The sequence below is a fragment of the Lissotriton vulgaris genome, chromosome 8 (assembly GCF_964263255.1).
Source record: "Lissotriton vulgaris chromosome 8, aLisVul1.2, whole genome shotgun sequence".
NCBI lineage: Eukaryota > Metazoa > Chordata > Amphibia > Caudata > Salamandridae > Lissotriton > Lissotriton vulgaris.
The window spans coordinates 222,126,931-222,154,888 of NC_141696.1; the positions used below are offsets into that span (position 1 = coordinate 222,126,931).

A 27,958-nucleotide genomic window follows, 5' to 3' on the forward strand; every position below is an offset into this window, starting at 1 on the left:
ATCTGACTCTCGCTCTCTTGTTCAGAATGGTCAGGCCCTTCTTGGGCGGTCAATCCAGTCATGTTCGTTAAGACCTCCCTCATGTCTGGAGGGCACTTCTTAAAGTGGGATACATTTCTGGTAATTCGTCGTTGATCAGACTCTGCTGTTATCATGGTGCCCTTCTGCTGGGGGATCAATAAGGGTTCTGCTCGAAAGCGACAATCAGTCTTTCGTTGTTGGTCTTGTTTGACAATGACGAGGTCTCCTTCACGCAAGGACGGTGACTTCGCCCTCCTCTTTGCATCTGCGTATGATTTCATTTTGTCCTTGTTGCGGCTGTCAGTCACCATGGCCTCTTGATGACTGCGGAGAGACGACACTGCTCGCAGAGCCCCTTCCCAAGTCGGGATGCGATTCCTTATGGGACGCCCTAGCATCAGGGTTGCAGGACACTTTCCGGTGGTTGCGTGAGGGGTTGTCCTGTAGGCTCTAAGAACCTCGTTTAGAGCTGCTTGCCGATCTTTCTTTTCAGCAGTGTCTTGTTGAAATGTCTTTTTGAGCGTGGCCATGAACCTTTCAATAGAAGCCATTTGCCTGCGGCCACAGGGGTGTAACTTTCCTATGTTTAAAGTCTAAGTGTTTTGCAAAGGCACTGAACTCGTGTCCATTGACAGGGGGTCCATTGTCTGTTTTCACTTCTTTGGGAACACCCCATGCTGCAAACACTTCATCCAACACTTTGAGAGTGCTGGAGGCACTTGTGGAAGATACAAATTGCGCAATGGGGAATCGTGAGTACTCATCAATTATGGCCACAACATATTTCCCAGATTGTAGCGGTCCATAGAAATCCATGGCGAGTTCTTGCCACACTCCGTTGGGTAGGGTGGTCATTTGCAGTGGATCAGGGGGATCCCCCCGGTTGACCAGCTGACACTGATGACAGTCCTCCAGAGTTGACTCCACCATCTGGTCGAGGAGAGGAAACCACACCCGTTCTCGGAGGGCTCTCTTCGTTGACACTACTCCCCGGTGGCCTTCATGGGCGAGGTTGATGACACCTTGCCGTAGTTACCTGGGAACAACAATCCGCTGACCTCGCAGTATCAGTCCATCCGTGGTGATGGACAGTTCGTCGCAGACGTGCCGGAAAGCTTGCATTTCCTGCTTGACAGTCGGGTCATTGGCGTCTTCTTCACATTCATGTCTCTACCGGTTAGTATGAATCCGACGTAGCACCTTCTGTAGGATGGCATCTTGTGCAGTGGCATCTCGGATGACTTCTATCGGAATGGCAGGTGGCAGCGCCTGATCAGCCACGAAGTGGATGTATTCCTCAGCAATGGAAGGTTTGGATTCAGACGATGCGTGCGGGTGTCGTGACATGTAGTCTGCCGGGTTCTCCGACTTCCCAGGTTTGTGGACAATTGTGAATGTATATTCCTGGAGTCTCAGACCCCACCTTTCAATCCTCGGCGGCATTTTGGATCTCGGGTTGCCGTAAATGGTGACCAGCGCCTGATGATCGGTGATCAGGGTAAAGTGCTTGCCATAAATAAAGACATGAAAATGTTCACACGCCCATACCACCGCAAGACTCTCCTTTTCAGGTTGTGAATATGCTTTTTCGGGATCAAACAGGCTGCGACTGGCGTAGGCGATGATGCGTCTCTGCTCAGATTCATCGTCATATTGCGCCAGGATAGCTCCCAACCCCACAGGGCTGGCATCCACTGTAATTTCAGTTTTCCGTCTGGGATTAAAGTACGATAGGTTGTCAGCAGATTCGACCGCCAGCTTGATCTCCCTGAACGCTTGTTCACACTGGGGAGACCAATCAAACGGTTCGCCTTGTTTCGTGAGAGCACAAAGAGGATGGCTGATGGTCGCATAGTCTCTGATGTAGCGAGCACAGTAGCTGGCATGCCCAGAAATGACCTCAATTCGCTAACATCTTGTCTGCTCTTGGTTTAGTTGAGAGTAGCTATCTTGTCCGGATCAGGTTTCATCCCGTCACTCGAGAAGATGTGACCGAAGAATTTCAAAGTGGACTGGTGGAACTCGCACTTGTTTCTGTTCAATGTCAGGTTGGCTTCCAGCAAGGCATGGCAGATGCGATCAAGAGCCTTGTCATGCTCATGCTCATGAACGTCTGATCCGTACACAAGGATATCGTCACTGTAGTTCAAAGTGTTGGGGATGTGCTGAATAACCTGTCGAATGGCCCCCTGAAAGATTTCTGCAGCTGAGGAGATGCCAAAGCTCAGGCGCTTGTATCTGAAAAGTCCCAGGTGGGTCGCAAATATTGTGATGTAGCGAGACTTGACGTCCAACTCCAACTGGTGGTAGCCCTTGTTTAAATCCAGTTTTGAGAACACTTTCGCTCCGTTTAGCGCAGAAATCATGTCGCTGAGATGTGGCCCAGGATGGCGCTCCCTTTCTATGGCCGTGTTGGGTAGGCGCATGTCAACACACAGCCTCACCTTGCCAGGGGTGCCCTTTTTAGGCACGATGACCACCGGCGACACCCATGGAGTTGGACAGTCAGTCCTTTCAATGATGTCTGCTGATAGGAGTTCCTGAAGTTCATCCTCCACAGCTTTTTGGAGATGAAATGGTACACATCGAGGGTGTTGTGCTACAGGTCTGATCTGTTCATTAATGTGAAGGTGGATTTGGCACCCTTTCATTTTTCCTAATCCCTGAAATAGTCTGGGAAACTTACTGATGACGTCCTGTTCATCACTGACCTTAAATAGAATCTCGACCAGCCGTAGGCGCTCTGCAGTCGGAAGGCTGAGCAGGCAATCTGCTTCCGGACCCTTGATGACATGTATGACCGCTGGTATGGTCACAGTTTTATGCCTGAGAGTTGTTGGAAATTTTCCCAAGCAAGGGAGTGGCTTCTTGGCCATCCAGGTGAAAACCCGGACATGTGCGGGAGTCAATGGTGGCTTAGGTTTCATTCTCTCATATTCCGTGACCGGAATGTAGTTTAGCGAGGCCCCACTGTCCAGTACAAATTTGGTATCATGATCCCCTACACTTATGTCCAGACGTGGATATTTCTTGAGCTGGTCAGGATCTGCAATCATATTCACATATTCTACTGTGTACTCAGAGTCTCTGGATGATGATCTCGAATCTCGGGATGGTGATCTCCGCTCCCATCGAGATCTACGTGACTCCCGGCTGGAGTGTGACGAACCTGAGGATAACGTGGACTTGTCCTGGACTGCCCTTATGTGGTGTTTTCTGGTATTAGAGCGAGATGATCTTGTCGTTCCGCTCCGCCTCTCTCTTTGATAGTCCCCGCACATCACCTCAAAGTGGTTCGTCCGCCCACATCTTCTGCACCGCTGGCCCATGGCAGGGCAGGCATCGATATGCGGATAGTCGTACCCACATCTATAGCATCTTTTCCGGTCTCCTTTCCCTTCGCCCCGGGTCACGCCTCCTATGCTCGGTGTGTCGTTGATGAGATGATGGCCTGGGTCTCCATTGTTTTTATTTTGAGTTTCGACGGCTGCTGCCACTGGCTTGGACTCGACAGGCTTGTTCGCGGCTTACGTTGCGTCCAGATTCGATGTTGGTAGCGTGCTCCTCCGCCTGGTCATAGACGCGAGTCATTTCTTCAATGTCATCTAGCTCATGAGCCGCCTCCTGAGGGTTTCCGAGTGACATCCGTCTATGATTTGTGATTTGATAGCAGCGTCTGTCGAGAAGGTGTCAAATTCGCAGTGCCTTGATAGTCGCCGCAGTCGGGTGATGAATGCGCTCATTGCTTCATCTTTTCCTTGGCGCGCTTGATGAAATGCATGTCGTTCATAATCAACATTCCTTTTGTGGAGGAATTTTTTGTTCAGGCCCTCACGCACCTTGCCATAGGTTCCCACATCTGCAGGAGGAAGATCTTTGATTATCTTACTAATTTCTCGGCCCGCTAAATTGCGGAGGGCAATCAATTTCTCTTCATCGACGGTTACCTTAGACCCCTTAATGTAATCTTCGAAGTCCTCAAGCCACTCTTGCCATCTGGGGCCCATGCTCCCTCCAGTGGACAATGTCAAGGGTTCCGGGGGCCGTGGGTGCGACACTCCCGTGATGATCGGTTTGACTTCATTACGTTGTGGGGATACGTTTGGGGTCACCATCATGATGCCATGTGCTTTCCACTCTTTCTTTTGGCTCTGGTTAACCTGTTGTTCCTTCTTTACGGGTGCTCAGGGTGATCGATTGTGTTTTGTTTGTTATTTCTGCTTTGCATTTACTCGTGCTTGTTTGTTCTGTTACAGTTGCTTGTGCTTGTTTAATGTCAGTGTCTTGTATTAGCTCGTGTTTGTTTGTTCTGACGCACTCTTGTCTTTGCTTGTGCTTGGTGCCTCTCTTTTGCACTGCCTGACTTCAAAATGTCCGCCTGCAATTCACACATAGCAGATCTCCTGATGGCTGCCTGACTTCAAAATGGCCGCCGTTCCTGACCTTTCAGCTCACACGAGACTTCATCTCCATTCATTCTCTCTTCAGGACTCACGGCAGCCGATCTCAGGGGCAGCACTCTCCTGATCTCCAGGCCTTTTCTGCAGCTTGCACGTTCGGGTAAGGTTGGGGTGGGCTCCCACCTTGCTTCGTTATGTCTCGCGCTCACTCGGCGACAACTTGCCAAATCTCACGCATCGAGGGTGAGATCCCGATGTCGGGTGCCGCTCGAGCTCCGTCTTTCACCACGCTCGATGGCACTCGTCCGCAGGCCTTCTTGGGGCAGTATCCACTGCCAGGGGCAATCATCTACACCTTGGGGTGGCAGGCAGAGTCGGAGTGAGCTCCCGACTTCTGCTCTTTCCGCGCGTGCCAACTTGCACGCATCAGGCGTGAGTCGCGTTTTTGGCGCGATCAAGCGCTTTCTTCTCAAACGCCCCGGCGCTTCTTATCACAGCTCCTCTTGGACTCCACACAGTCGCCTGACTGGGGAACGAGGTCACCTGCTGCTGGCCTCTCACTTCAGGCGGCAGCCTCACTCTTCACAGCAGCACTTCTCTTGGCAGACGCTGCTCGGGAAAGGACGTTTTTGGAGGTTCTGTGGGTGGTAGACTCACTCATCCCATCCTCGTCGCCAGTTGTCGTGTACTGGCTCAAGGAAGACAGACACGATATATCTTTTATCACGATCTTTATTTCTTACGTCCTTCTCCTTCCATGTCCCTACTCTAACTAACTCTTTCCTGTCTACACTCCTCCTCTTCCCCTGGTTCCCTCCTAGCTCCGCCCACCTAACTATTAGACTGCTGACTACATAACAATGCTCACCCCCACAAACAAAGCCCTCCACAAAGTCGGACCTGCCTACATCAACCACCACCTCAACCTCCACCAACTCACCAGGCAATTGCGCTCAGCCACTCCACCTCGCAGAAAGGCCATGCATCTGCAGGAGCAAATCATGAGGAAGCTCCTTGTCCTAATGCTGGAATGATCTTCCAAACCATAGCAGGACCTCCTCATCCCTACTCGAGCTCTGCAAGAAACTGAAGACCTGGCTATTCCACTAGGAGCCCGACCATCCTACTGATCTACTCCAGCGCCTGGAAACCCCTTGGGTGATACGAGCGCTATACAAATCCTCATAACGTAACATAACATATTTTAGGATTACATAACAGAGTAGACCAGAACATATCTAGGCCTGCCTAACAAAACTGCTGAAATGGTACCTGAATGCAAAAAAAAATACCTGAAAGGTGGAGTAACAAAAAGTTTTGCGTAACTTTGACAAAATTCCATTGGCAAAAAGTGACATCTAGAACCTGCAGGCGCACTGGTTTAAGAAATTAGAATGTGCTGAATTTTTTATTTGCCAATTGCACTTGTAACTGAGCAAAATTAACCTGGGTAGAGATTTCGCACTTTTGTGAGCGTAATGTAAATATGGAAAATGTATGTTTAAATGGAACTGTCATGGGAGCTGGCACAGGGACCTTGGTTAACACCTACGTTTTGGATATTCACAAACATTTGCAAAGCCCTTTCTCACAATTATAGGACCTCTAACCTTGCAGCTCCTTCAAATAGGTTTAATTGGCACAATACATTTGCACCTCAGTTTTTTCAGGGGTCTAAGGAACTTAATGGAAAAATGCAATCCACGTGAAGGAAAAAAAGAATAAATAACTGCAATTGCAAATTCAGTGTGATCCCGCGTCTGCGTATTTGTGTTGCGTGTAGATAGAATACACGGACGGTGATAAGGTCAGGGATAGCTGGCAGACACAAGAACAAACTTCAAAAGGCCCAGTTTTCCCAGCATACCTCAGGGGATTATGAGAATTTCAAAATGGCGGAGCAGCACGCAAATCGTAGATGTACACCAGCGGAGACATGCACATTCTTGAGACTCGGCCCCTCGCGGTAGAAGCAATTGTAAGGGGGGGTCATTATCGGGGCTTCGTGCACCCCTTCAGCTGAGGACAGGTCCCACATTCCTTCTGGTTATGACTTAATTGCTGATGTAATTGCTGAAGAAATGTCAGCGTTTGATCTTGAAACAGATCTTCCAAGGTTTCTAATTACTGCGGTTAGCCATAATGCGTACAGCAATAAATGTCAAAATTAATACATATCAGAGTGAGCTGAACCATGCCAGCAGAATAAGTGGGTTAGTTTCAGCGCTGTGTGTCACAGTCTCAACGTTTTAGACACATTTTTGGGGACTGGATTGATTAGAGTTATTGATCTCGCCATAGTCCTAGTAAACAGTGGCGGCTTGCAGAGGGAATGCTGTGGGGCGGTGTGGCAGGGCCAAGCAGGGTTGGGGGGGTAGTGTAGTCGGACATACGACGGAAAGGAGTAAAGCAAGTAAATAAATACATCTATTTACCTTGCGCTCGCTGCATCACAGAGTTTGCGATGCAGAGCGCGCAAGGTAAATAACTTTATTTATTTATTTACTTACTTTACTCCTTGCCTTCGTATGTCCGTCTACACTACCCCACACCCTGCCTGGCCCCGCCCCAAGGCCCCCACCATGGCACTACCAAAAAAACGTCGGACACGAGAAGCACTCGTAATCTGGTGGGCGGCCCGACCAGAGGTTTGGTGGTGCCGGCCGCCGGCATGGCCAAACTCTTCATAAGGCCCTTAGTGCCCTAACTGTGAGAAGCATAAGTCTTCTGTACCATGAGCTGTTACCAGGTATCATGAGAGTGGAGTACCATGGTGCCGGTCCTGGAACGAGTCTATAGGGAGGCCTTCGAGCAAGGTCACCTGCCACACTCGACCATGCAGGCAGTGGTGATATCTATCCCTAAGCCGGATAGGGACGCTCTGGAACTTACGAACTACAGACCATTGTCCATGCTGGCCATGGAATACAAAATACTGAGTAAAGCTATCGCCCTCTGGATCCAGCCCCACCTGACCACACTCATACACACTGACCAATGCGGTTTCCTCCCAGGACGTAGCACTTCCCTCAACACGAGACGCCTGCACGCTGTCATGACGGCGACGCCGGCTATGCTGGTACGAGCGGGTTGTGTCGCACTGGACCTGAGGCAGGCGTTTGACTCGCTCTCCTGGCCCTTTATGTTCGAGGCCTTGCGCCGATTTGGGTTCCCGGACCCACTATTACGATGGATTACACTGTTGTATACCGGTCCCACTGCTAGGGCGAGCACGGGACGCCACGTGTCAGACGAGTATCCAGTTTACCGGGGCACCAGACAGGGCTGCCCCCTGTCCCCATTGTTATTCGTGTTAGCGCTGGAGCCGCTGGCCATTGCCCTACGCCTACACAAGGAGGAGAGGGGGATTGTGGTAGCGGGCTCGTCCCATCTTCTCTCAATATACGCAGACAATATGCTGCTGTACCTCCGGGACCTGGAGGCTGATCACACTACACTATACGACACCTTCCGCTGTTTCGAAACGGCGTCGACCTGGCTATCAACCTGGATAAATCAGCCGGGTTTTATTTCTATGAGGGACCTCACCCGCCCTCTCTACTATTCGGCAATTACACACTACCGATAGCCCGAACTAGCTTTAAGTACCTGGGAATACACGTATACCGGAGGCCGGAGGACCAACTTGAGGGCAATATCTCTAGGGCCATTAACAGCCTCTGGGGCAGCGTCGGTTTTTGGACCTCACTCCCCTTGTCGGTCATAGGTCACGTTGCGATAGCAAAGAGGGTCATGTTACCACGCCTGCTATACTACTTTGTGAACCTGCCCATATGCGTACCACGCCGTACCTTTGATTCCTTGAAATCCCTATTGATTACCCTGATATGGGGACCGGGCAGAAAACGGGTCGGCCTGCGGAAGCTGCAACTCAGTACTTCACAAGGGGGACTGGGAGCCCCTGATTTCCAGGGTTACTTCTATGCAAGCCAACTCCAATGGCTATCCTATTGGCTAGCGGGGAGAAACCTCCAGGAAATAGGATGGACGACGAACCGCCTAGACCGAGGGGAACTACATGCCCTACTGCTACCCAAAAGTAAAGTCCAGCGGGACTGTCACCCATTGCTCCGGGTCGCCCTCTTATGCTGGAAGAAGGCCTTGGCTTACACGTCCGCAGCCCCGCCATATGCAGACAATATACCACTGCTCGGTATCCCGACACCACAGGGAAGACTCACTAGACATGCCCTTAGAGACTGGACAACAAACGGAATCGAAGAGGTGGGTAGTTTCTTCGGAGACGACTTACTGCTTGATCACCGCACTTTCGTGCAGGTGACTGGGACCTCGGACAGACACTACCTACTACACGCCACGATCTCACACTACATTAGGACGACGTGGGCGCCTCAACGCAATCGATCAAAGCAGCACGAACTAGTACATTTACTGCACTACATGGGGACTGGCAGACATCTGGTACGATGGCTGTATACAGGAATTAGGGCCAAGGCCGCAATCTCTCTTGACACCCTACGAGAGCGCTGGTCTCGGGACACTGGGGAGGAATTCACGGACACAACGTGGCGGATGGCTCTGGAACACCCAAGGAGGGTCTCCAGAAACGCGAAATTTAAATACATTCAGGCCATGATCCACCATAGGGCATACCTCACCCCGAAGAGAATACACAAGATGTTCCCCACCGCCTCCCACCAGTGCCCTAGATGTGGAACGGACGAGGCGGACTTCCTCCATATGCTTTGGTCATGCCCGAGACTGCGGGGGTACTGGAGGGAGGTGTGCCAGACGCTACGAGAAGTCACTCAGATACAGGTACAGGAAAGTGCATTGTGCTGTCTGATTGGGGCCAGGCCCCGCCCCAAGGCGCTGAAACCTAAACTGAGATTTTTAGATTTGGCACTACTTATAGCGATCAGGAGGAAAATCACAATGCAATATTAAATCCCCGAGAGCGCCCAGGGAGGAGATGTGGCGAACAGAAGTAGTGAAATGGGGTAGAGCAGAAAGCGCCACCCTCCGAAAGGAAGAGGATAGGGGGAAGAGGAAAATCCAGATGGCACTGGACTGGGAGACTATGCTCATCGCACTGGAGGGGGTCGACCAGCCCCAGTCCCAGGACACCTGAACGCACCGAGGCCTGGGGGACTTACATTAGAATGAGGGAAACGCTGAGAGGTGAGGGGGTTGGTTGGAGAACGATTCAATGCAAATCCTGACGAGGACAGAACAGCGCTGGGGAGCATAGACCGGACGGACAGGAGGCTTTGAGCACCGCAGTTGGATGGGAGGGGGTGGGTTAGTTGGAAGGTTAGAGGGTGGGAAGGGTCACACTATGAAGTTCATTAAAGCTACTAGAATGGGAAATAACACCGAGCTATACATACAGAGGTCACAGATGTGGAAATATAATTATAAGTTGGGAGAAAACAGAAAACCGTGATGTATGCCACGCTTATGATAAATGTATGTTATGATGTTAATGTACAATCACGAATAAAGTTCTTAAAAAAAATGAGAGTGGAGTACCACAAGGTGTTACTAGGTATCTCGAAATTTTAAAAAAATGCAGTGGCTATTTATTACTATTGCACCACAAAGTTACAGTTCAGTTATATACTTCCAAGGAAGATATTCAATAAATATGGTAGTCCTTGCATTAGAAAGGCTTGATTAGTTTATTCTCTGAATGTACTATATTTAACAAGGACTAAAATGGTGCATAATAGTGAAAATTTCAAGGGCACAACTCTCAGCCAAACCACTGCACCATACGCAAGTAACACCCTGTCCGTCGTTGTTGTGCCCACCTACAAGCGCTTTGTTGCCGTCAGCGCGACCTTTGGAATGATATTACAAGGACAATCACCAACTAGTAACTATAGATTACCTTGTAATATGTCTTAAGAGTTTATATAGTTTCACAGAAAACTCTAGAGACAACAGTCCATTTAAGAAATGTTCTTCATTTGGATATTGTAGTCCTGTGCAATACAACAAACAAACAGGCAATGTGTTATGCTCTTTCAAAAAGACATTCTTCAGGGCTAGAATTTGTTATTGGATGCTTACCTATTTTAACAGCAGATCAGCTGTTACCGGTTCAACAAGAGTCAACATATGTTTATAAAATGCTTACATATCTGCAAGTGTTAATAATGTTCCATGGGCCTGATCTGAACCCATAGAGCATTATTATAATTGTTTTCAAGATTGCTTCTCTGTTCGTCAAATAGCTCCTGCCACATGCTGAAAAACAATACACCCTATTTTGAGATGGTAGTGCTTCCTAGAAGGTGGAATGATAGAGGAAGCATACTAGGAGAGACATGTTTACTACGCTCATGATCCCTCAGGACCTGATTCACAAAGACAACTTAAACTTTTGAGCAAGTTTACCCTTTTGAGTAAGTTTACTACTTTTTGGTATTCACAAACTGCACTTTTGGACTAACACACTTTGGTAGCAACTTAGTTGCACTTTCATGCATTGTTGAATGTGTGATGAGAGTTATGCATTGTTGTACTCAGTCATAGGAGAGATGTGCAGGGTGCATCAGTTCATTATGTTGTCTGGATGGTGGTGCCCCATTATGTGACATATCTATGATGTGTTGGATGTACATTCTGTGTTCTGTCAAATGAGTACTGGGACATGATATGCTAATAGACAATAGGTTGTGAATGTGTGCTGATGTAAACACATTGATGCGCACTTAAGTGCATTTAAGCGCTGTATTTGTGCTGTGTTAGATGTGCTGTATTTCTGCTGTGTTGGATGTTATGTGTGCCATTACATGCTTCAAATATCAATATCCAAATATATTGCAAAGCTATGTAGTGCTGGTTGTATAAGTAGAGATTCTATAGTTTACTGTTAAGGGCATGCCGAACAGATCAATAATAGCTTTGCTGGGCTGAGTGAAGTGGTAAAATGGCCAGTTAAGATAGAAGTTCAAAGGTGCAGGTAGACATGTTCCCACTCATTTCACCAGAGTGTGGATGTATGTCGTTACTACGCATGCTTTTAAAACGCATGCCTTTACCACGCAGGTTTTACAATGCAAGTCGTTACAACGACTTGCGTTGGGGGGCGCTGGATAGTGAATAGTTTAATTTACTATTCCAACTCCAGTCCCCGTGGATAGTAGGGAAGGTTTTGGATAGTGAATTAAACTATTCCCTATCCTACAGCGCCCCCCAGCGCAAGTCGTTGTAACGACTTGCGTTGTAAAAGTTGCGTGGTAAAGGTACTGCGTGGTAAAAGTTGCGTTGTAAACGCTGTTCCTCCCAGAGTGTAGGGTAGTTGTGTCAGGACTGGAGGTGCAGTTGTATACACCTAAACACATTACTTTGATTCTACTGTGCTGGGCATTACCACCAAAATTGTTTGTAGCTCTCAGAAGTCATTAGAACTGCATTTTTAAGTGGTCATCATGTGAGAAACGCTCTGTGATTTCTAGGGGTCAATGCTCTTATCTGCATCCTGTTGCATGCAAGTATTTCCGCGCCTACATGTCTTCAATCTGATTCCATTATGTAATTTCGACTTTTCTTTGTTGTTGTGGTATCGGCTTGGAGACCCTCGCTATCACTGCATTATCCAGTGCTATTTCTTCCATCTCTTTAAAGAGGTTTGCTTCATCACCTACAACCTGTCCTAGGGCCAGATGTATCAAAGGGTTTTACCCATTCTGTGTCTATGGTAAAATGTGTTCATACATATGGCCCCTAGTGAGTTGTTCTGTCTATATGTAACAGACACAGAGGAGCTTGGTAGTATGTCTAACTTGGGGAGTATGGATTGGATATTTAAAAAATCACTGGGTGCTTTGTAGGGTGTTGGAATGTAACTTCAAGACATTGAACACTAGGAACATATTGCTTTGAAACTTCAGTCCATATGTACAAAGCCATGTTGCGGTCAAAAAAGCCTTTCTGACTCAGAAAATGAGTTTAATGACGGTTAGATCCTTTTTTGTGGGCCACAGGGCAAGCAGTGATTACTGTGCCACTACAGTGGTGGTTGGGGTCGTTTGCTTCTGGTGTCCTGGGGTCGGTTCTTTCAGCATTTGATGAAGAATCCAAGAGTTTTCAGGGAATGTGTATTGGGCAGGTACTCAGAACTCAAACAAACAAAAGATAAAATAACCCACTGTCCAGCCGATGCTGGTCTTAATTAGAAGAAACGTACTTGAATGAATGAACGGAAATTTGTACCGCGCAACTTAGCCCGAGGGCATCAAGGCGCCACTTAATGTAAAAGCAAATCTAAATTATACACACAGGCATGGAGAGTTGGGTACCCGGTTCTACAATTCCATTTACAGGCTTTAGTCAAGTTGATACTTCTTTTAGTGCTGTATCCCCACTCCTATGGTTTCCCTTTCTCTAAAGTGTGCTGACCGAGATCAAGGGCAAAGGCAATAATCAAGCACAGAGTTCACTGTCAGGTTATGCAAGCCTCTACCATGCGGGCAACCCATAGGCCATTGCATTTAGATCTTGAGCAAAAGAGTTCACACTGGCAATTGCTATTCTCCTTACAAAAAGCTTATCTTTTTAAAGTTCAGGCTGGTTTCTCAGTCTCTGGATCACAACCCCCTTGTTGTGGAGTCCTTTGGTATGCTCCTCACTGATGCACCTGTAGTGTCTTCATCAGCAGAGCAGGACTGTGGGTGACAGCCTCATTTCTCTCTCAGGAAGCTTGGACATTTAACGCGGTTGGGCTGGGTAGCAGGTGATTGTCTTCAACGCGGGGCAAGACTTTCTGCTGTGGGGCAAGTCTTCTACTATTGCAAAATCGTGCATTCTCGCTGGTTGCCCTGCCTCTCGATGCAGCAGCCGCACAACTCACTCTATATAGGCTGCAGAGGTGCCTGTAAGCATGTTGTTACACTGGATTTGTAGATACTTGATGCAGTTCACCAGATGAGCCATGCAGGGAGGTCAGGTGACTCCTCTCTACTCGGGTCAGAGCTGGTTATACTCCCAGGCAAGTCAGCTTCTTCTGAGTGCTCCACATGCTGAGATCACAGCTGGGCTTCTCCTTCTGGGTAGTCTCCTCCTCCAGTGACAGGCACCTCCCTTCCCTCTCTGAGCAGGCAGACAGACTTCTAGACAATAAACAGACCCACAGTTTCGCCAGCAATTTGTGAAGGCTTCAGGTAATGCCCCCTCATCTCTACGAGACTGGCTCTCAGGCAGACACAGCCCTGTCCACACAGCAGCTCGTTGAGCCCTCCGTGGAGAATACGTTTTTTTAACAAAAACAAAGTGGGGTGTCCCACATTTATAATCATTTTTAGGGCTCGCCTGCTGATGCGCTTCTGCGCATCGCTGGCGAAGCTCTATTACGGCTTATCCAGTGTTGATCCACCACTGGCGATTTCTTCAAGTGCATGTGCTTTTTAGGTCATTGCGCAAGCGCAAGCCCTAAAAAGCGCGTGCACAATGCCACCAGCCCCCTGCCTGCCTGCCTCGCATTACCAGATCAAAGGCAGCCCAGCCCCCCTCCCACAAGCTTCTCAGCGTGTGCTCTGCCTCAGGCCTGCATTTCTCCTCCCCTCGGGCAAACAGATAGCCGCAATAACACCCTCCCTGCTCAGCTTTTTTTTCTCAATTTCTCCCCGTCTACACTTCCCATTAGGAGCCCCTCCTCCCCCCAGATAATCTATCTCCATAAGAGATAAGCAGCTCTTCCACCATCTCAAACCCGTATTACTGCTCCTCACTATGCATGTTTTTACTTAGAAAATCAGCACAATGCAGCAGTGTGACATCAAGCCAGGTTCATCGACATAACTGCAAAAGTAAAGTTTTTATTCCCCATTTCCTCTTCAAGAAAGTGACTGCGCATCAGCCTCTACGGATCAGAAAGCGGAGCCCCTCCACTGACCGGGCTGCGAGTCAAATGGCCATGTTTCACAAATTATGGTTTTCGTGGTCTTATTCTGGAGTAGCCCTGTTGGCAAGAGAGGAAAGAGCAAGGCTCTGACAGTCAGTCCTCCTCTGCTTCATAGTATGCCGCGCCACTATAGTAAGTTGAACAAGGGATATTATTTGACAGAAAGAGGCAACCTGCATCTATTCACGGAAATACATTGAGCAGTCTACATTTTTATTTTTTAAAGCTACATACAATGCACCATAACTATTCTAGGTCTACAAATGGAAATACATAACAAGCAATATTTTTATTTATTTTTTAAGAGGTGCATACTTAAAAAAATGATTACAAAAATTAAACATCAACTAGTAATTAAAAAACCTAGCAATTAAGATATGCCACGTCAAATAATAACTTTTGTCGCCAATTAATTATCAGTGTCTGGAATGGATATGGTCACACCCTCACTCACCCTCAACCCCTCACCCTCACTCACCCTCAACCCCTCACCCACACCCTCACTCACCCTCAACACCTCACCCTCAACCCCTCCCTCACGCTCACCCACCCTCACCCTCACTCACCCTCAACACCTCACCCTCACTCACCCTCAACCCCTCACCCTCACTCACCCTCAACCCCTCACCCTCACCCTCACTCACCCTCAACCCCTCACCCTCACTCACCCTCAACTCCTCACCCTCAACACCTCACTCACCCCCACGCTCACCCTCACGCTCACCCACCCTCACCCTCAACACCTCACCCTCACTCACCCTCAACCCCTCACCCTCACTCACCCTCAACCCCTCACCCTCAACCCCTCACTCACCCTCACTCTCACTCATCCTCTATCACCCTCAACCCCTCACCCTCAACCTCTCACCCTCACTCACCCTCAACCCCTCACCCTCACTCACCCTCAACCCCTCACCCTCACTCACCCTCAGCCCCTCACCCTCAACCCCTCACCCTCACTCACCCTCACCCTCACCCTCACTCACCCTCAACCCCTCACCCTCACTCACCCTCACTCACCCACCCTCACTCACCCTCAACACCTCACCCTCACCCTCACTCACCCTCAACACCTCACCCTCACTCACCCTCAACCCCTCACCCTCACCCACCCTCACTCACCCTCAACCCCTCACCCTCAACCCCTCACCCACACCCTCACTCACCCTCAACACCTCACCCTCAACCCCTCCCTCACGCTCACCCACCCTCACCCTCACTCACCCTCAACACCTCACCCTCACTCACCCTCAACCCCTCACCCTCACTCACCCTCAACCCCTCACCCTCACCCTCACTCACCCTCAACCCCTCACCCTCACTCACCCTCAACTCCTCACCCTCAACACCTCACTCACCCTCACGCTCACCCTCACGCTCACCCACCCTCACCCTCAACACCTCACCCTCACTCACCCTCAACCCCTCACCCTCACTCACCCACAACCCCTCACTCACCCTCACTCTCACTCATCCTCTATCACCCTCAACCCCTCACCCTCACTCACCCTCAACCTCTCACCCTCACTCACCCTCAACCCCTCACCCTCACTCACCCTCACTCACCCTCAACCCCTCACCCTCAGCCCCTCACCCTCAACCCCTCACCCTCACCCTCACCCTCACCCTCACTCACCCTCAACCCCTCACCCTCACTCACCCTCACCCACCCTCACTCACCCTCAACACCTCACCCTCACCCTCACTCACCCTCAACCCCTCACCCTCACTCACCCTCAACTCCTCACCCTCAACACCTCACTCACCCCCACGCTCACCCTCACGCTCACCCACCCTCACCCTCACTCACCCTCAACCCCTCACCCTCACTCACCCTCAACCCCTCACCCTCAACCCCTCACTCACCCTCACTCTCACTCATCCTCTATCACCCTCAACCCCTCACCCTCAACCTCTCACCCTCACTCACCCTCAACCCCTCACCCTCACTCACCCTCAACCCCTCACCCTCACTCACCCTCAGCCCCTCACCCTCAACCCCTCACCCTCACTCACCCTCACCCTCACCCTCACTCACCCTCAACCCCTCACCCTCACTCACCCTCACTCACCCACCCTCACTCACCCTCAACACCTCACCCTCACCCTCACTCACCCTCACTTACCCTCAACACCTCACCCTCACTCACCCTCAACCCCTCACCCTCACCCACCCTCACTCACCCTCACACACCCTCAACCCCTCACCCTCAACCCCTCACCCACACCCTCACTCACCCTCAACACCTCACCTCAACCCCTCCCTCACGCTCACCCACCCTCACCCTCACTCACCCTCAACACCTCACCCTCACTCACCCTCAACCCCTCACCCTCACTCACCCTCAACCCCTCACCCTCACTCACCCTCAACCCCTCACCCTCACTCACCCTCAACTCCTCACCCTCAACACCTCACTCAACCTCACGCTCACCCTCACGCTCACCCACCCTCACCCTCAACACCTCACCCTCACTCACCCTCAACCCCTCACCCTCACTCACCCTCAACCCCTCACCCTCAATTCCTCACTCACCCTCACTCTCACCCTCTATCACCCTCAACCCCTCACCCTCACTCACCCTCAACCTCTCACCCTCACTCACCCTCAACCCCTCACCCTCACTCACCCTCACTCACCCTCAACCCCTCACCCTCACTCACACTCAGCCCCTCACCCTCAACCCCTCACCCTCACTCACCCTCACCCTCACTCACCCTCAACCCCTCACCCTCACTCACCCTCACTCACCCTCACCCACCTTCACTCACCCTCAACACCTCACCCTCACCCTCACTCACCCTCACTCACCCTCAACACCTCACCCTCACTCACCTTCAACCCCTCACCCTCACCCACCCTCACTCACCCTCACTCACCCTCAACCCCTCACCCCCTCACCCTCACTCACCCTCACCCTCACTCACCCTCACTCACCCTCAACCCCTCACCCTCACTCACCCTCACTCACCCACCCTCACTCACCCTCAACACCTCACCCTCACCCTCACTCACCCTCACTCACCCTCAACACCTCACCCTCACTCACCCTCAACCCCTCACCCTCACTCACCCTCACTCACCCTCAACACCTCACCCTCACCCTCACTCACCCTCACCCTCACTCACCCGCACTCACCCTCACTCACCCTCACCCTCACCCTCACTCACCCTCAACCACTCACCCTCACTCACCCTCACCCTCACTCACCCTCACTCACCCTCAACCCCTCACCCTCACTCACCCTCAACCCCTCACCCTCACCCTCACTCACCCTCAACCCCTCACTCACCCTCACTCACCCTCAACCCCTCACCCTCACTCACCCTCACCCACCCTCAACCCCTCACCCTAACTCACCCTCACCCTCACTCACCCTCAACCCCTCACCCTCACTCACCCTCACTCACCCTCAACCCCTCACCCTCACTCACCCTCAACCCCTCACCCTCACTCACCCTCACTCACACTCACCCTCACCCTCACTCACCCTCACCCTCACTCACCCTCAACCTCACTCACCCTCACCCACCCTCAACCCCTCATCCTCACTCACCCTCACTCACCCTCAACCCCTCACCCTCACTCACCCTCAACCCCTCACCCTCACCCTCACCCTCACTCAACCTCAACCCCTCAATACCTCACCCTCACTCACCCTCACCCTCACCCAACCTCAACCCCTCACCCTCAATACCTTACCCTCACTCACCCTCACCCTCACTCACCCTCAACCCCTCACCCTCACTCACCCTCAACCCCTCACCCACACCATCACTCACCCTCACTCACCCTCACTCACCCTCACTCGCCCTCACTCGCCCTCACACACCCTCACTCACCCTCACTCACCCTCACCCTCACTCACCCTCACCCTCACTCACCCTCACTCACCCTCAACCTCACTCACCCTCACCCACCCTCAACCCCTCATCCTCACTCACCCTCACCCTCACTCACCCTCAACCCCTCACCCTCACTCACCCTCAACCCCTCACCCTCACTCACCCTCAACCCCTCACCCTCAACCCCTCACCCTCAACCCCTCACCCTCAATCCCTCACCCTCAGTCACCCTCACCCTCAGTCACCCTCACCCTCACTCACCCTCAACCCCTCACCCTCACTCACCCTCAACCCCCTCACCCTCACTCACCCTCAACCCCTCACCCACACCATCACTCACTCACCCTCACTCACCCTCACTCGCCCTCACCCTCACTCACCCTCACCCTCACTCACCCTCAACACCTCACCCTCACTCACCCTCAATGCCTCACCCTCACGCACCCTCAACACCTCACCCTCAACCCCTCACTCACCCTCACTCTAACTCACCCTCACTCACCCTCAACACCTCACCCTCACTCACCCTCACCCACCCTCAACCCCTCACCCTAACTCACCCTCACCCACCCTCAACCCCTCACCCTCACTCACCCTCAACCCCCAACCCTCACTCACCCTCAACCCCTCATCCTCACCCTCACTCACCCTCACTCACACTCACCCTCACTCACCCTCACTCACCCTCACCCTCACTCACCCTCACCCTCACTCACCCTCAACCTCACTCACCCTCAACCTCACTCACCCTCACCCACCCTCAACCCCTCATCCTCACTCACCCTCACCCTCACTCACCCTCACTCACCCTCACTCACCCTCAACCCCTCACCCTCACTCACCCTCAACCCCTCACCCTCACTCACCCTCAACCCCTCATCCTCACCCTCACTCACCCTCACTCACATTCACCCTCACTCACCCTCACTCACCCTCACCCTCACTCACCCTCACTCACCCTCACTCACCCTCACTCACATTCACCCTCACCCTCACTCACCCTCACTCACCCTCACTCACCCTCACCCTCACCCACCCTCACTCACCCTCACCCTCACCCACCCTCAACCCCTCATCCTCACTCACCCTCATCCTCACTCACCCTCAACCCCTCACCCTCACTCACCCTCAACACCTCACCCTCACTCACCCTCACTCACCCTCAACCCCTCACCCTCACCATCACTCACCCTCACTCACCCTCACTCACCCTCACTCACCCTCACTCACTCACCCTCACTCACTCACCCTCACTCACCCTCACTCACCCTCACCCTCTCACCCTCAACACCTCACCCTCACTCACCCTCAACCCCTCACCCTCACTCACCCTCACTCACCCTCAACCCCTCAGCCTCACCCTCACCCTCACCCTCACCCTCACTCACCCTCAACACCTCACCCTCACTCACCCTCACTCACTCTCAACCCCTCACCCTCACTCACCCTCACCCTCTCTCACCCTCAACACCTCACCCTCAACACCTCACCCTCACTCACCCTCAACACCTCACCCTCAACACCTCACCCTCAACACCTCACTCACCCTCACTCTCACTCACCCTCACTCAACCTCAACCCCCCAGCCTCACCCTCACCCTCACCCACCCTCAACACCTCACCTCACCCTCACTCACCCTCACTCACTCTCAACCCCTCACCCACCCTCACCCTCACTCACCCTCAACACCTCACCCTCACTCACCCTCAACCCCTCACCCTCCCTCACCCTCAACCCCTCACCCTCCCTCACCCTCAACCCCTCACCCTCGACCCCTCCCCCTTAACCCCTCACCCTCACTCAGCCTCACTCACCCTCAACACCTCACCCTCACTCACCCTCAACACCTCACCCTCACTCACCCTCAACACCTCACCCTCAACCCCTCACCCTCACCCTCACTCACCCTCACAACACATATTGTGTTACAATAGGTGTCACATTTGCAAAAGATAAAACTATTGGTATTGTAAATAACAAAGCTATCAATTTGCTATTTTTAAAACAAGCACATAAATAAAAAATGTGTCCTTTACAATACCAATAGCTCAAACTTTCCTAATGCAAGACCTATTGCATTGCTGTGCTTCTCTCCCCTGCTGCACTCTCCTGCTCTCTAGAGATGTGGCCTAACGACAAGAGCTGCCATCTAAGTCACGTAAATACAAAATATGTTGCATTCCAAATGCTATAGGTGTCACATTCGCAAAAGTTATAACTATTGGCATTGTAAATGACAAAGCCATCAATTTAGCAATTTTAAAAACCAACAAATAAATAACATATGTCATTTACAATACCAATAACTCCAACTTTTCTAATGCGAGACCTATTGCATTTCCAATGCTTGTTCTGACAGGTGAACTGGATCCACTGTCTAAGGCTCTGAAGCTAGCTTGAGTGTTTCCCTTTCAAATGTAATTTTCTGACTGCAGTGTAGACTCAGCCTATATGCAAGGTGATACCTCTCACAGCAGGTAGTAATGATGCTGGCTCCAAGCACAAGTATCCAAAATAAGTGGACAATGAAGTGTGAAGGCTCTGTACTTGGTTGACATTAATCTTCCTGAAGTGGCAATGGGGAAAGACAAAAGTGCTGGCTGTAAACATGCTAACCCTTAATAACAGAATCGTCTGCCTCAACCCCTGTCCTTTTCTATGCACCAAATGTCAATGCTCCAAAAGGACTAATCCTCAACCCCTTGCTAAAAAGGTTAGATTGTCTAAGGGCAGCCCTTTCTCCATCTTCCCTCATTTCAGTGTCTTTGTCTCCTGCCTTCAGCTCAAGGATTACAGGCAATACACTTCTACTGTCTGGGGAAGCTGTATCCCTCCCTCGTCTTGTGCAATGTCCAAACCGGGCACTGTCCCACTCGTCACGGCTGCCAGGCTCACATCACAACATAGAGTGCTGCCGACAACCACACCAAACATACATGCATGTGCAGCACATTCAGGAGGTCAGCCTCAGCATATGCCTGTCACATTGGGCAGCACTTAGCATGAGTAGGGCCAGTAGGCTGCACTCCCCTGAAAAAAAGACCTGCTTAGATCTATCAATTCACAAAAATCATTGTGCTGCCAGCAGTATTTCATGTCTATAACCCATGAGCAGTAGACCCATGTCAGCATTGAGGGCATTTGTGGTGTGTTCCTCTTGATCACAGGTTCTGGACTTTGGAATCACCATGGACAGACCTAGGCCTCAGTACACATATTAGGTTAACGTGCTGACTGGCCCAACAAAAATCAGGATGCCATTTTCAAGTGCAGTTGAGTCACTCATGCCCTTTTGCCATGCAGGGTACATTTCCCTCCCAAAACTTGCCCATACTGAATCGCAATTAGGAAGGAGTGTGAACTGGTCATTCACAACTAATTGTGATTCATTGTGGTGAATATCAAAGTAATTGGGGTTGCAAGCTATTGATCAGTTACTCCATAGGTATAAACATACAGGGCGGACCCATACACCCAGTACGGAACCCGGGTCGGTAAGTAAGACACAGACACAGACACAAACACAGACAATGGTTCTGTGAGTGTCAACTTGGACACACTTAAAGGAATCACTTGTACTTACGTCTACTAGTAAAACAATTAATTCACCACTGGGCCACTGTTGATATTTCAACAGATTATATAATTTCAAAATCATAAATCTGTATGAAATACAATCTAGTGCAAATTGCACAGTTGTACTTAAGGTGCTCATTGCATGAATATTTACACATGAGCAAAAGCTCAGGGTGTCAAAAATGATGTAAATGTTACTGGTTCAATACACAGCATATGAATCAAAGTTAGACATACATTCACAGCAGAAACCTCTGAGATTATGTTGACTTTTTAGCCCTATGTAGTGAAGCTGCGGGTTTCATCAGGACATTGCTGTCTGTCTAGCAACCTGAAAATTGAAAAACTGGGACCTTAGTTTCAGATTAATGGAGAGAAATAGGTCTTCTAAAAATTCATACATATATCAACATATCTCAGGTAAAGGAAACATTCCTGAACACTGAGCTGGTCCAAGCCGCAATTTCAGTCATGAATCTGTAAAATGTCAGTTCTTGGATTTAAGTTTTTGATCGAAACTATGGGCCATATTATCAAACAAGAGCGATACATTATCGCTGCTTTTATCGGCAGGAAACTGCAGATAAAGCGGCGATAATTGGCTTGATAATAGGCCCTTGTGAATTCCCATAGCAGCCCAGGTTAACACCAGAACCTGGGCAGCTATGGGAATTCACAAGGGCCTATTATCAAGCCCATTATCGCAGCTTTAGCGGCAGTTTCTGCCGATAAAAGCGGCGATAATGTATCGCCCTTGCTTGATAATATGGCCCTATATTTGGTTAGCTTGACCTCTTGTGCACTACCACCACCATGCTGCTGATGTCCCAGTGGCGAATTTTGAGTGCCCTCTAAGCACCTTCACAAGGTGGTTCAATTGTCTGTCTTAGAATTCACGTGGTCTTTGGGGCAGGTTCTACGATGCTACAGGCTTTATGTGTTGTCCCAGTAAAGGAAAGACTAAAGAGAAGGAGAAGCTAAGTGTTACATGTCCTACTGAGGATCAGCGCTTAATTTGAGCAGGTGGTTTCTGGTACTCCGCAACTCCGTTTCTGGTACTGACGCTGTTTGTGTAATTTAAAGATGAACAGAAAAACAGTTGTTTGTTAATTCATTATACATTAAAAACGGCTAATACCTGCCACCCAAGCCATTCTTTAAAGCTTTGGCGGCCTCGAGCAGTCTGAATTGTCACACTTGTAGCAGTGCAATGGTTAGTAGTTGTGTACATACAGTGACAATGTGTGCTGCAAACTGTGGTGGCCTCCTGACCAGGGCCCCAGCACTTATGGCTTTTCTTTACAAACTAAGCACTGCTGGTGATCCTGATTGGTCTGCATTACCAGCAGCTCCTGCCCTCAGAGTGAATAACCTCTCTCACATCCAGCTCACTCATCACATAGGACAATATCCCCATTTTTTGGAAAAATCTTGATTTCACAATGTCACGAATGACATAAAGCATCAAAAATGCCTCATACCTGCAATTAGAAGGACACTGCTAAATTACATTGAGTCTTACTGGAACGGTTTTTGCTTACAATTATGTTTTTCAGGGTTAGAGGATACAAGGCAAAATTGCTTTTTCAGAAGCAAATGTGATTTTTAATGTGGTTTATAATTCACTACAGCAAAAGCTCAATCATCTGCATTCATATTTTAATAATTTCACAGCAGACAATCTGTTTTAAGATCTTTCTTACTTAGACATGCTTATTTACACATGTACATCCTATGAAATATTGTTTGTTGCAGCAAGAGCAACGATTTTCGGTACTTCATAGCATCACTGGTGAGGAATCCCATTGGCTGCTCTGTTGAGTGTGAGTTGGAGCCGCTGTACTCGCTTCTAAGGAAGTCCTACATGTTACCCATAGTGGTATCCAGCCATGAGATGTCCTGTTCATTGTGTATTTGGGAGCCAAGGTGACCTATGAGGAGTGTTTTTCTCCTATGGCTGACTTGAGCACACGGTTGCTGGGGGTTCAAGAGTCAGTTTGTCAGATCTTGCTCACTGAAGGCCCGATTCACAAAGGTAAACTTAGACGTTTGGTCGGATCTCCACCCGAGTGCGTACATAAAGATAGTACTCGTAAATGCCCTTTGTGAATTCCCAATTTGTAAGCTTAGATGTTTGGTCTAAGTTTAGATCTAATGTCTAAGTTTACCTTTGTGAATCAGGGGCTATGTTAAACTGCGCTGGTGCAGTGTTACCTAATCTGGCATCTGGTGAGAGTTGTTGGTTACAAGTGGCAAAAAGGTTTCATTCTCCTCTGCACTCCTTCTGAGATTTGGCAGTAAGTGGGTGATGTCCAGCTATAGTTGGAAGACTAGCCTGTGCAGTACTAAGATGGACCATCACAGCACAAACCACACAATGATGCCGTAATTCCAGACAGCACCAAGACAATCTTAACATAGACAGAGCAACTCACAGGACTGATAGCAATGGCCAAATAATCACAGACAATCTTAAATCCTTTGAAGTGCTAAAACATGTCTAAAAGTTTTAAATAAGCATTGGACCACATCTGTATAACTTAGAAAGACCCTCTTCAAGGCACCATTTCATCTGCACCTCTTAATGCGGTCTCCACCTTGTCTGTCTCTGATATATGTATGTCAATATGACCACTTGCATATGATATTCAAATTTTCGGCATATTTGGTTCCTTTATGGAAATCTATTTACAATATGAGTGCACGTATATGATAAATTACCTACTGAATATCCGATTCAACATACCCTACTACCCCCACACACTCATTGCTTAATATTACATGTTAAAGGCCTTACTCATACCAAGGGTAATAGCCTAAACACTGTATGCCACTAATTATTCTAAATTAATTGAGGAGGCTAAACATTCCACCAAGAAACTGTTTCAGGTGGTAACCACACTGACCACACTTTCTGACAAAGCTGTAAAGGACCATTCTCAAGCTTTCTGCAATACCTTATCCTTGAATTTTTAAAATAAAGTGGAGCTTAATTACTCCACTTTTGAAATTATGCCTAGGTCTGCGGCATGAGAACCAAATGACCTGCTAACTTCTCGCTCCCCAGCATTTACTGAATTTCCTCCAGTTACTAGCGATCAGGTAACAGCTTTGATCAATCAGGACTAATCCAGATCTCCTCATGACCCTTTCCCCCCTATGATACCAGCTTAGTTTTGTGAGGGTTTTGGTTAAAGGTTGCATCTAGTAACTTTCAGTTACACTCCCACTACCTTGAATCTTCTACCTTGACTTTAAAGGGAGGCAACACATTGAAAATTCCACAACTAGGAATAAATTACACTGTCTAAGTTAACCAAAATAAAAATAAAGGCTCATGCAAGGGTCATGGTTACATTTGGGATTATAGTAAAGGCCAGAGTTATATTTCATGATAGACTGGGGTTAGGGTAATGGATAGGCGTAGGGCAAGAGCTAGTATTAGACTTAAAGTTAGTGTTGTCATTTGCGTTATGGATAACTAGTAGTAGTTAGATGTAATGGCGCATTTGTAATGGTAGTTCAAGGTACTCATCTCTGTAGTAGAAATAAGCAACTATGGTCCAAGTAAAAAATCTAGCAGGAGCGCATGCTGTCTCATACACGCCACCCATCTCTCATGATTGCTCTAAGTGTCTCAAGAAGAACACCCTCGGCTGTGCGCTCCCCCACTAACCAAAGAAGCATGATCACACTGACCAGTGGAGGGCCGAACTGGGAACCCAAAGCAGCTCTGGCAAAGTTTGTCAGAACAGCCCCCATACGCTGCATAGTGATTGAGCGCAGCGAGCGAGCCTATCCACTACAAGGGGGCTGGTGGTAGGGGGGTCTTCCCCAAGACAAACTGGGGAAGGATTGGCAAAAATGGTGCAATCTGCAACACATTTCTCATTATATATTCAATGGTATTAGTTTTTAAAGCATAGTTCGTGATGACCTTACAGTGCACCAGGATAGGATTGTCTTTGTTGGGGCTCTTCAATGATTCCCCCACTATCACCCTTCATCAGTGCCTCTCATCTCTCCATAGCCCCCCTCTCACATGCATTTCATTTGTTTTATAGCGCCTCACCATACAAGTGTAGGGTGTCGGAGCATTTAACATCACAAACACATTCAGAGACAATGAATCATACGTGTGTAAATGAGTGTACAGAAAATGTTACATAAGACAAAGGGGACTACAAGGTGTAGGATTCACATATCATCCATTTTGGTAGGCATTTTTAAATAGTGCTTGGTCTGGGGAAGCATAAACTCAGGATAAAGAGCATAACATAGTGGTTAGGATTGACTTTACTAATAAGAATTTATTTCTACCCAACAAACCCTTTTTTAGAAAACTTAGGATAATGAAAAATGAGACCAAAAACATAACTTTCTAACCTACATTACGATTGTAATTTTTGAACTGCACAGTAGCCAAAGGATTTTTGTGACAAAAGCATTAACCCACTGAACTACTCACATAAAATGCTGTTCTGTGATCTACGTAGTACACACTCTTTGCGGCAGGCATATTACCCCTCTGTGCTACCTTAGATGAGTCAAAACTGCCACTAGACAAAACCCGATCTCTCACCAGCAGGTACATTAATTACCTGAGTTATCTTGGCACTTTCATTGTTGCCTGAACACTTTTGGATATACAAAGAACTCTACAGTGCTTTTAAAACTGTTGCAGTGGTGTAAAACCATCCACCTGTAACAAAATGCCCCCCCCTTCCAGCCTACCGGGGAAACACGCGATGCCTGGTATGGCCAGTCCGGCCTTGACCATAAACAGTACACTCAGTTACAATACCTTTCACAGCTTGTGCCATGTGAGACAGCTAATCTTTTGAAGTCACTCTGTGGCATGTTTTCTTTACATCGGGGTTTATTTTGTCCTGTTGCTTTACCTGCATTAAATTATTATCTAAAGAGCAGAAGCTAACCACCCATCATTTGCATATGGTACTCAGATTCTGTAACCAACATTGTATCCCTTTGATGTTTGTATATTCCTACCTCAATTTTGCAGTGCAAGTAATGTGGTATCTTTCTTGCAGATTACCTGGCTAAACTTCTACGAAATCACACAGTGTATGCTTGTGACGGGGACCAAATAAGCTTGCAGTGTCCTCGTCATTCAACAATAAGTATTCAATCAGCTTTTTACGGACACAGACTTCAGAATTACCACATGTGTTCTACGTCAGAGCCGGAAGACATGGAGGAAGGACGAGTGGATTGCTTCGCAGAAACCACTTTACAGGTATTTCATGAAGTGACATATCTAGCAAATGCAACCTGCTATATATATACATATATATTATTCCTTCAGAGTCCTTTACACTTCTCATTTCACTACCGGGCTCAAATTCTTCATTTTTGACAGCTTTTTGTTTTCTATCAGTGGGCTTGGAGACCGCCTATTCATTACCATTGGTTTGCTTCATTGTACCTCTTATTTCCTTGCTTTTATTGGTCAGCTGCAGACTGCTTTCTTCCACTTTGTGTAAGTGTCCCTCCCCTGGAGCATGGATGCATTACTTGTGTCCTTCCAGTGATGATCATTCTTGTAGACACTACTTTTTTCTTTGTGTTCAAGCATTGTACCATAGTGTCTGTTTTTCAGCTGGCTGTCTTGTGTACTTCGTCTCCCTATGCTATTCTTCTTCTTACCCCCACCAACCCTCCCTTTGTTGGTGCTCCTTGCTCCACCCCCTCATTCCATTGGTGGCCATGTTGCTTTCCCCCACCCACCCTCTTCCCTCTGATGTTGTTCATTTTATTTGCGCCCACTCGTCCTCCATTTTTGTCTGTTCTACTTGCTGCCATCCACCCTCTGTCACTCTGTTGTTTTCCGTGTTGCTTTCCCCAGCCTTCCTCCCCCCTTCCATTATTGCCCATGTTGCTTGGCCCCACATGAACTCCCTACTTCTGTTGTATTCCCATGTTGACCGCCCCTTCCATTCCATTGTTGACCATGTTGCTTGCCCCCTCCTTAACTGTTGTCCGTGTTGTTTGCCCCACACACCTCCTTCCGTTGTTGCCCATGTTACTTACCCACCATCTCTCCTTCCGTTGTTGCCCATGTTACTTGACCTATCCACCCTTCCGCTCTCCCTCTATTGTCTGTGTTGAGCCCATCATAACAAATGAAGATATATGGCATGGACACTGTTGGCTGTGGCGTAGAGCTTTTTTTCCCATCCTTTTTCTGTGTTGCCTCCCC

At 49.0% G+C, this 27,958-nt stretch overlaps 1 protein-coding gene across 2 annotated transcripts in view; it reads left to right on the top strand.

The window, feature by feature from the left end:
- EVA1C (eva-1 homolog C) overlaps positions 1–27,958 on the top strand; it is a 401,925-nt gene that overhangs the window by 263,484 nt on the left and 110,483 nt on the right. For both annotated transcript variants that reach the window (XM_086933993.1, XM_086933994.1), the window contains exon 2: positions 26,790–26,995. In XM_086933993.1, the coding sequence (XP_086790119.1) occupies positions 26,790–26,995 (206 nt within the window). The remainder of the gene's footprint in view (positions 1–26,789; positions 26,996–27,958) is intronic.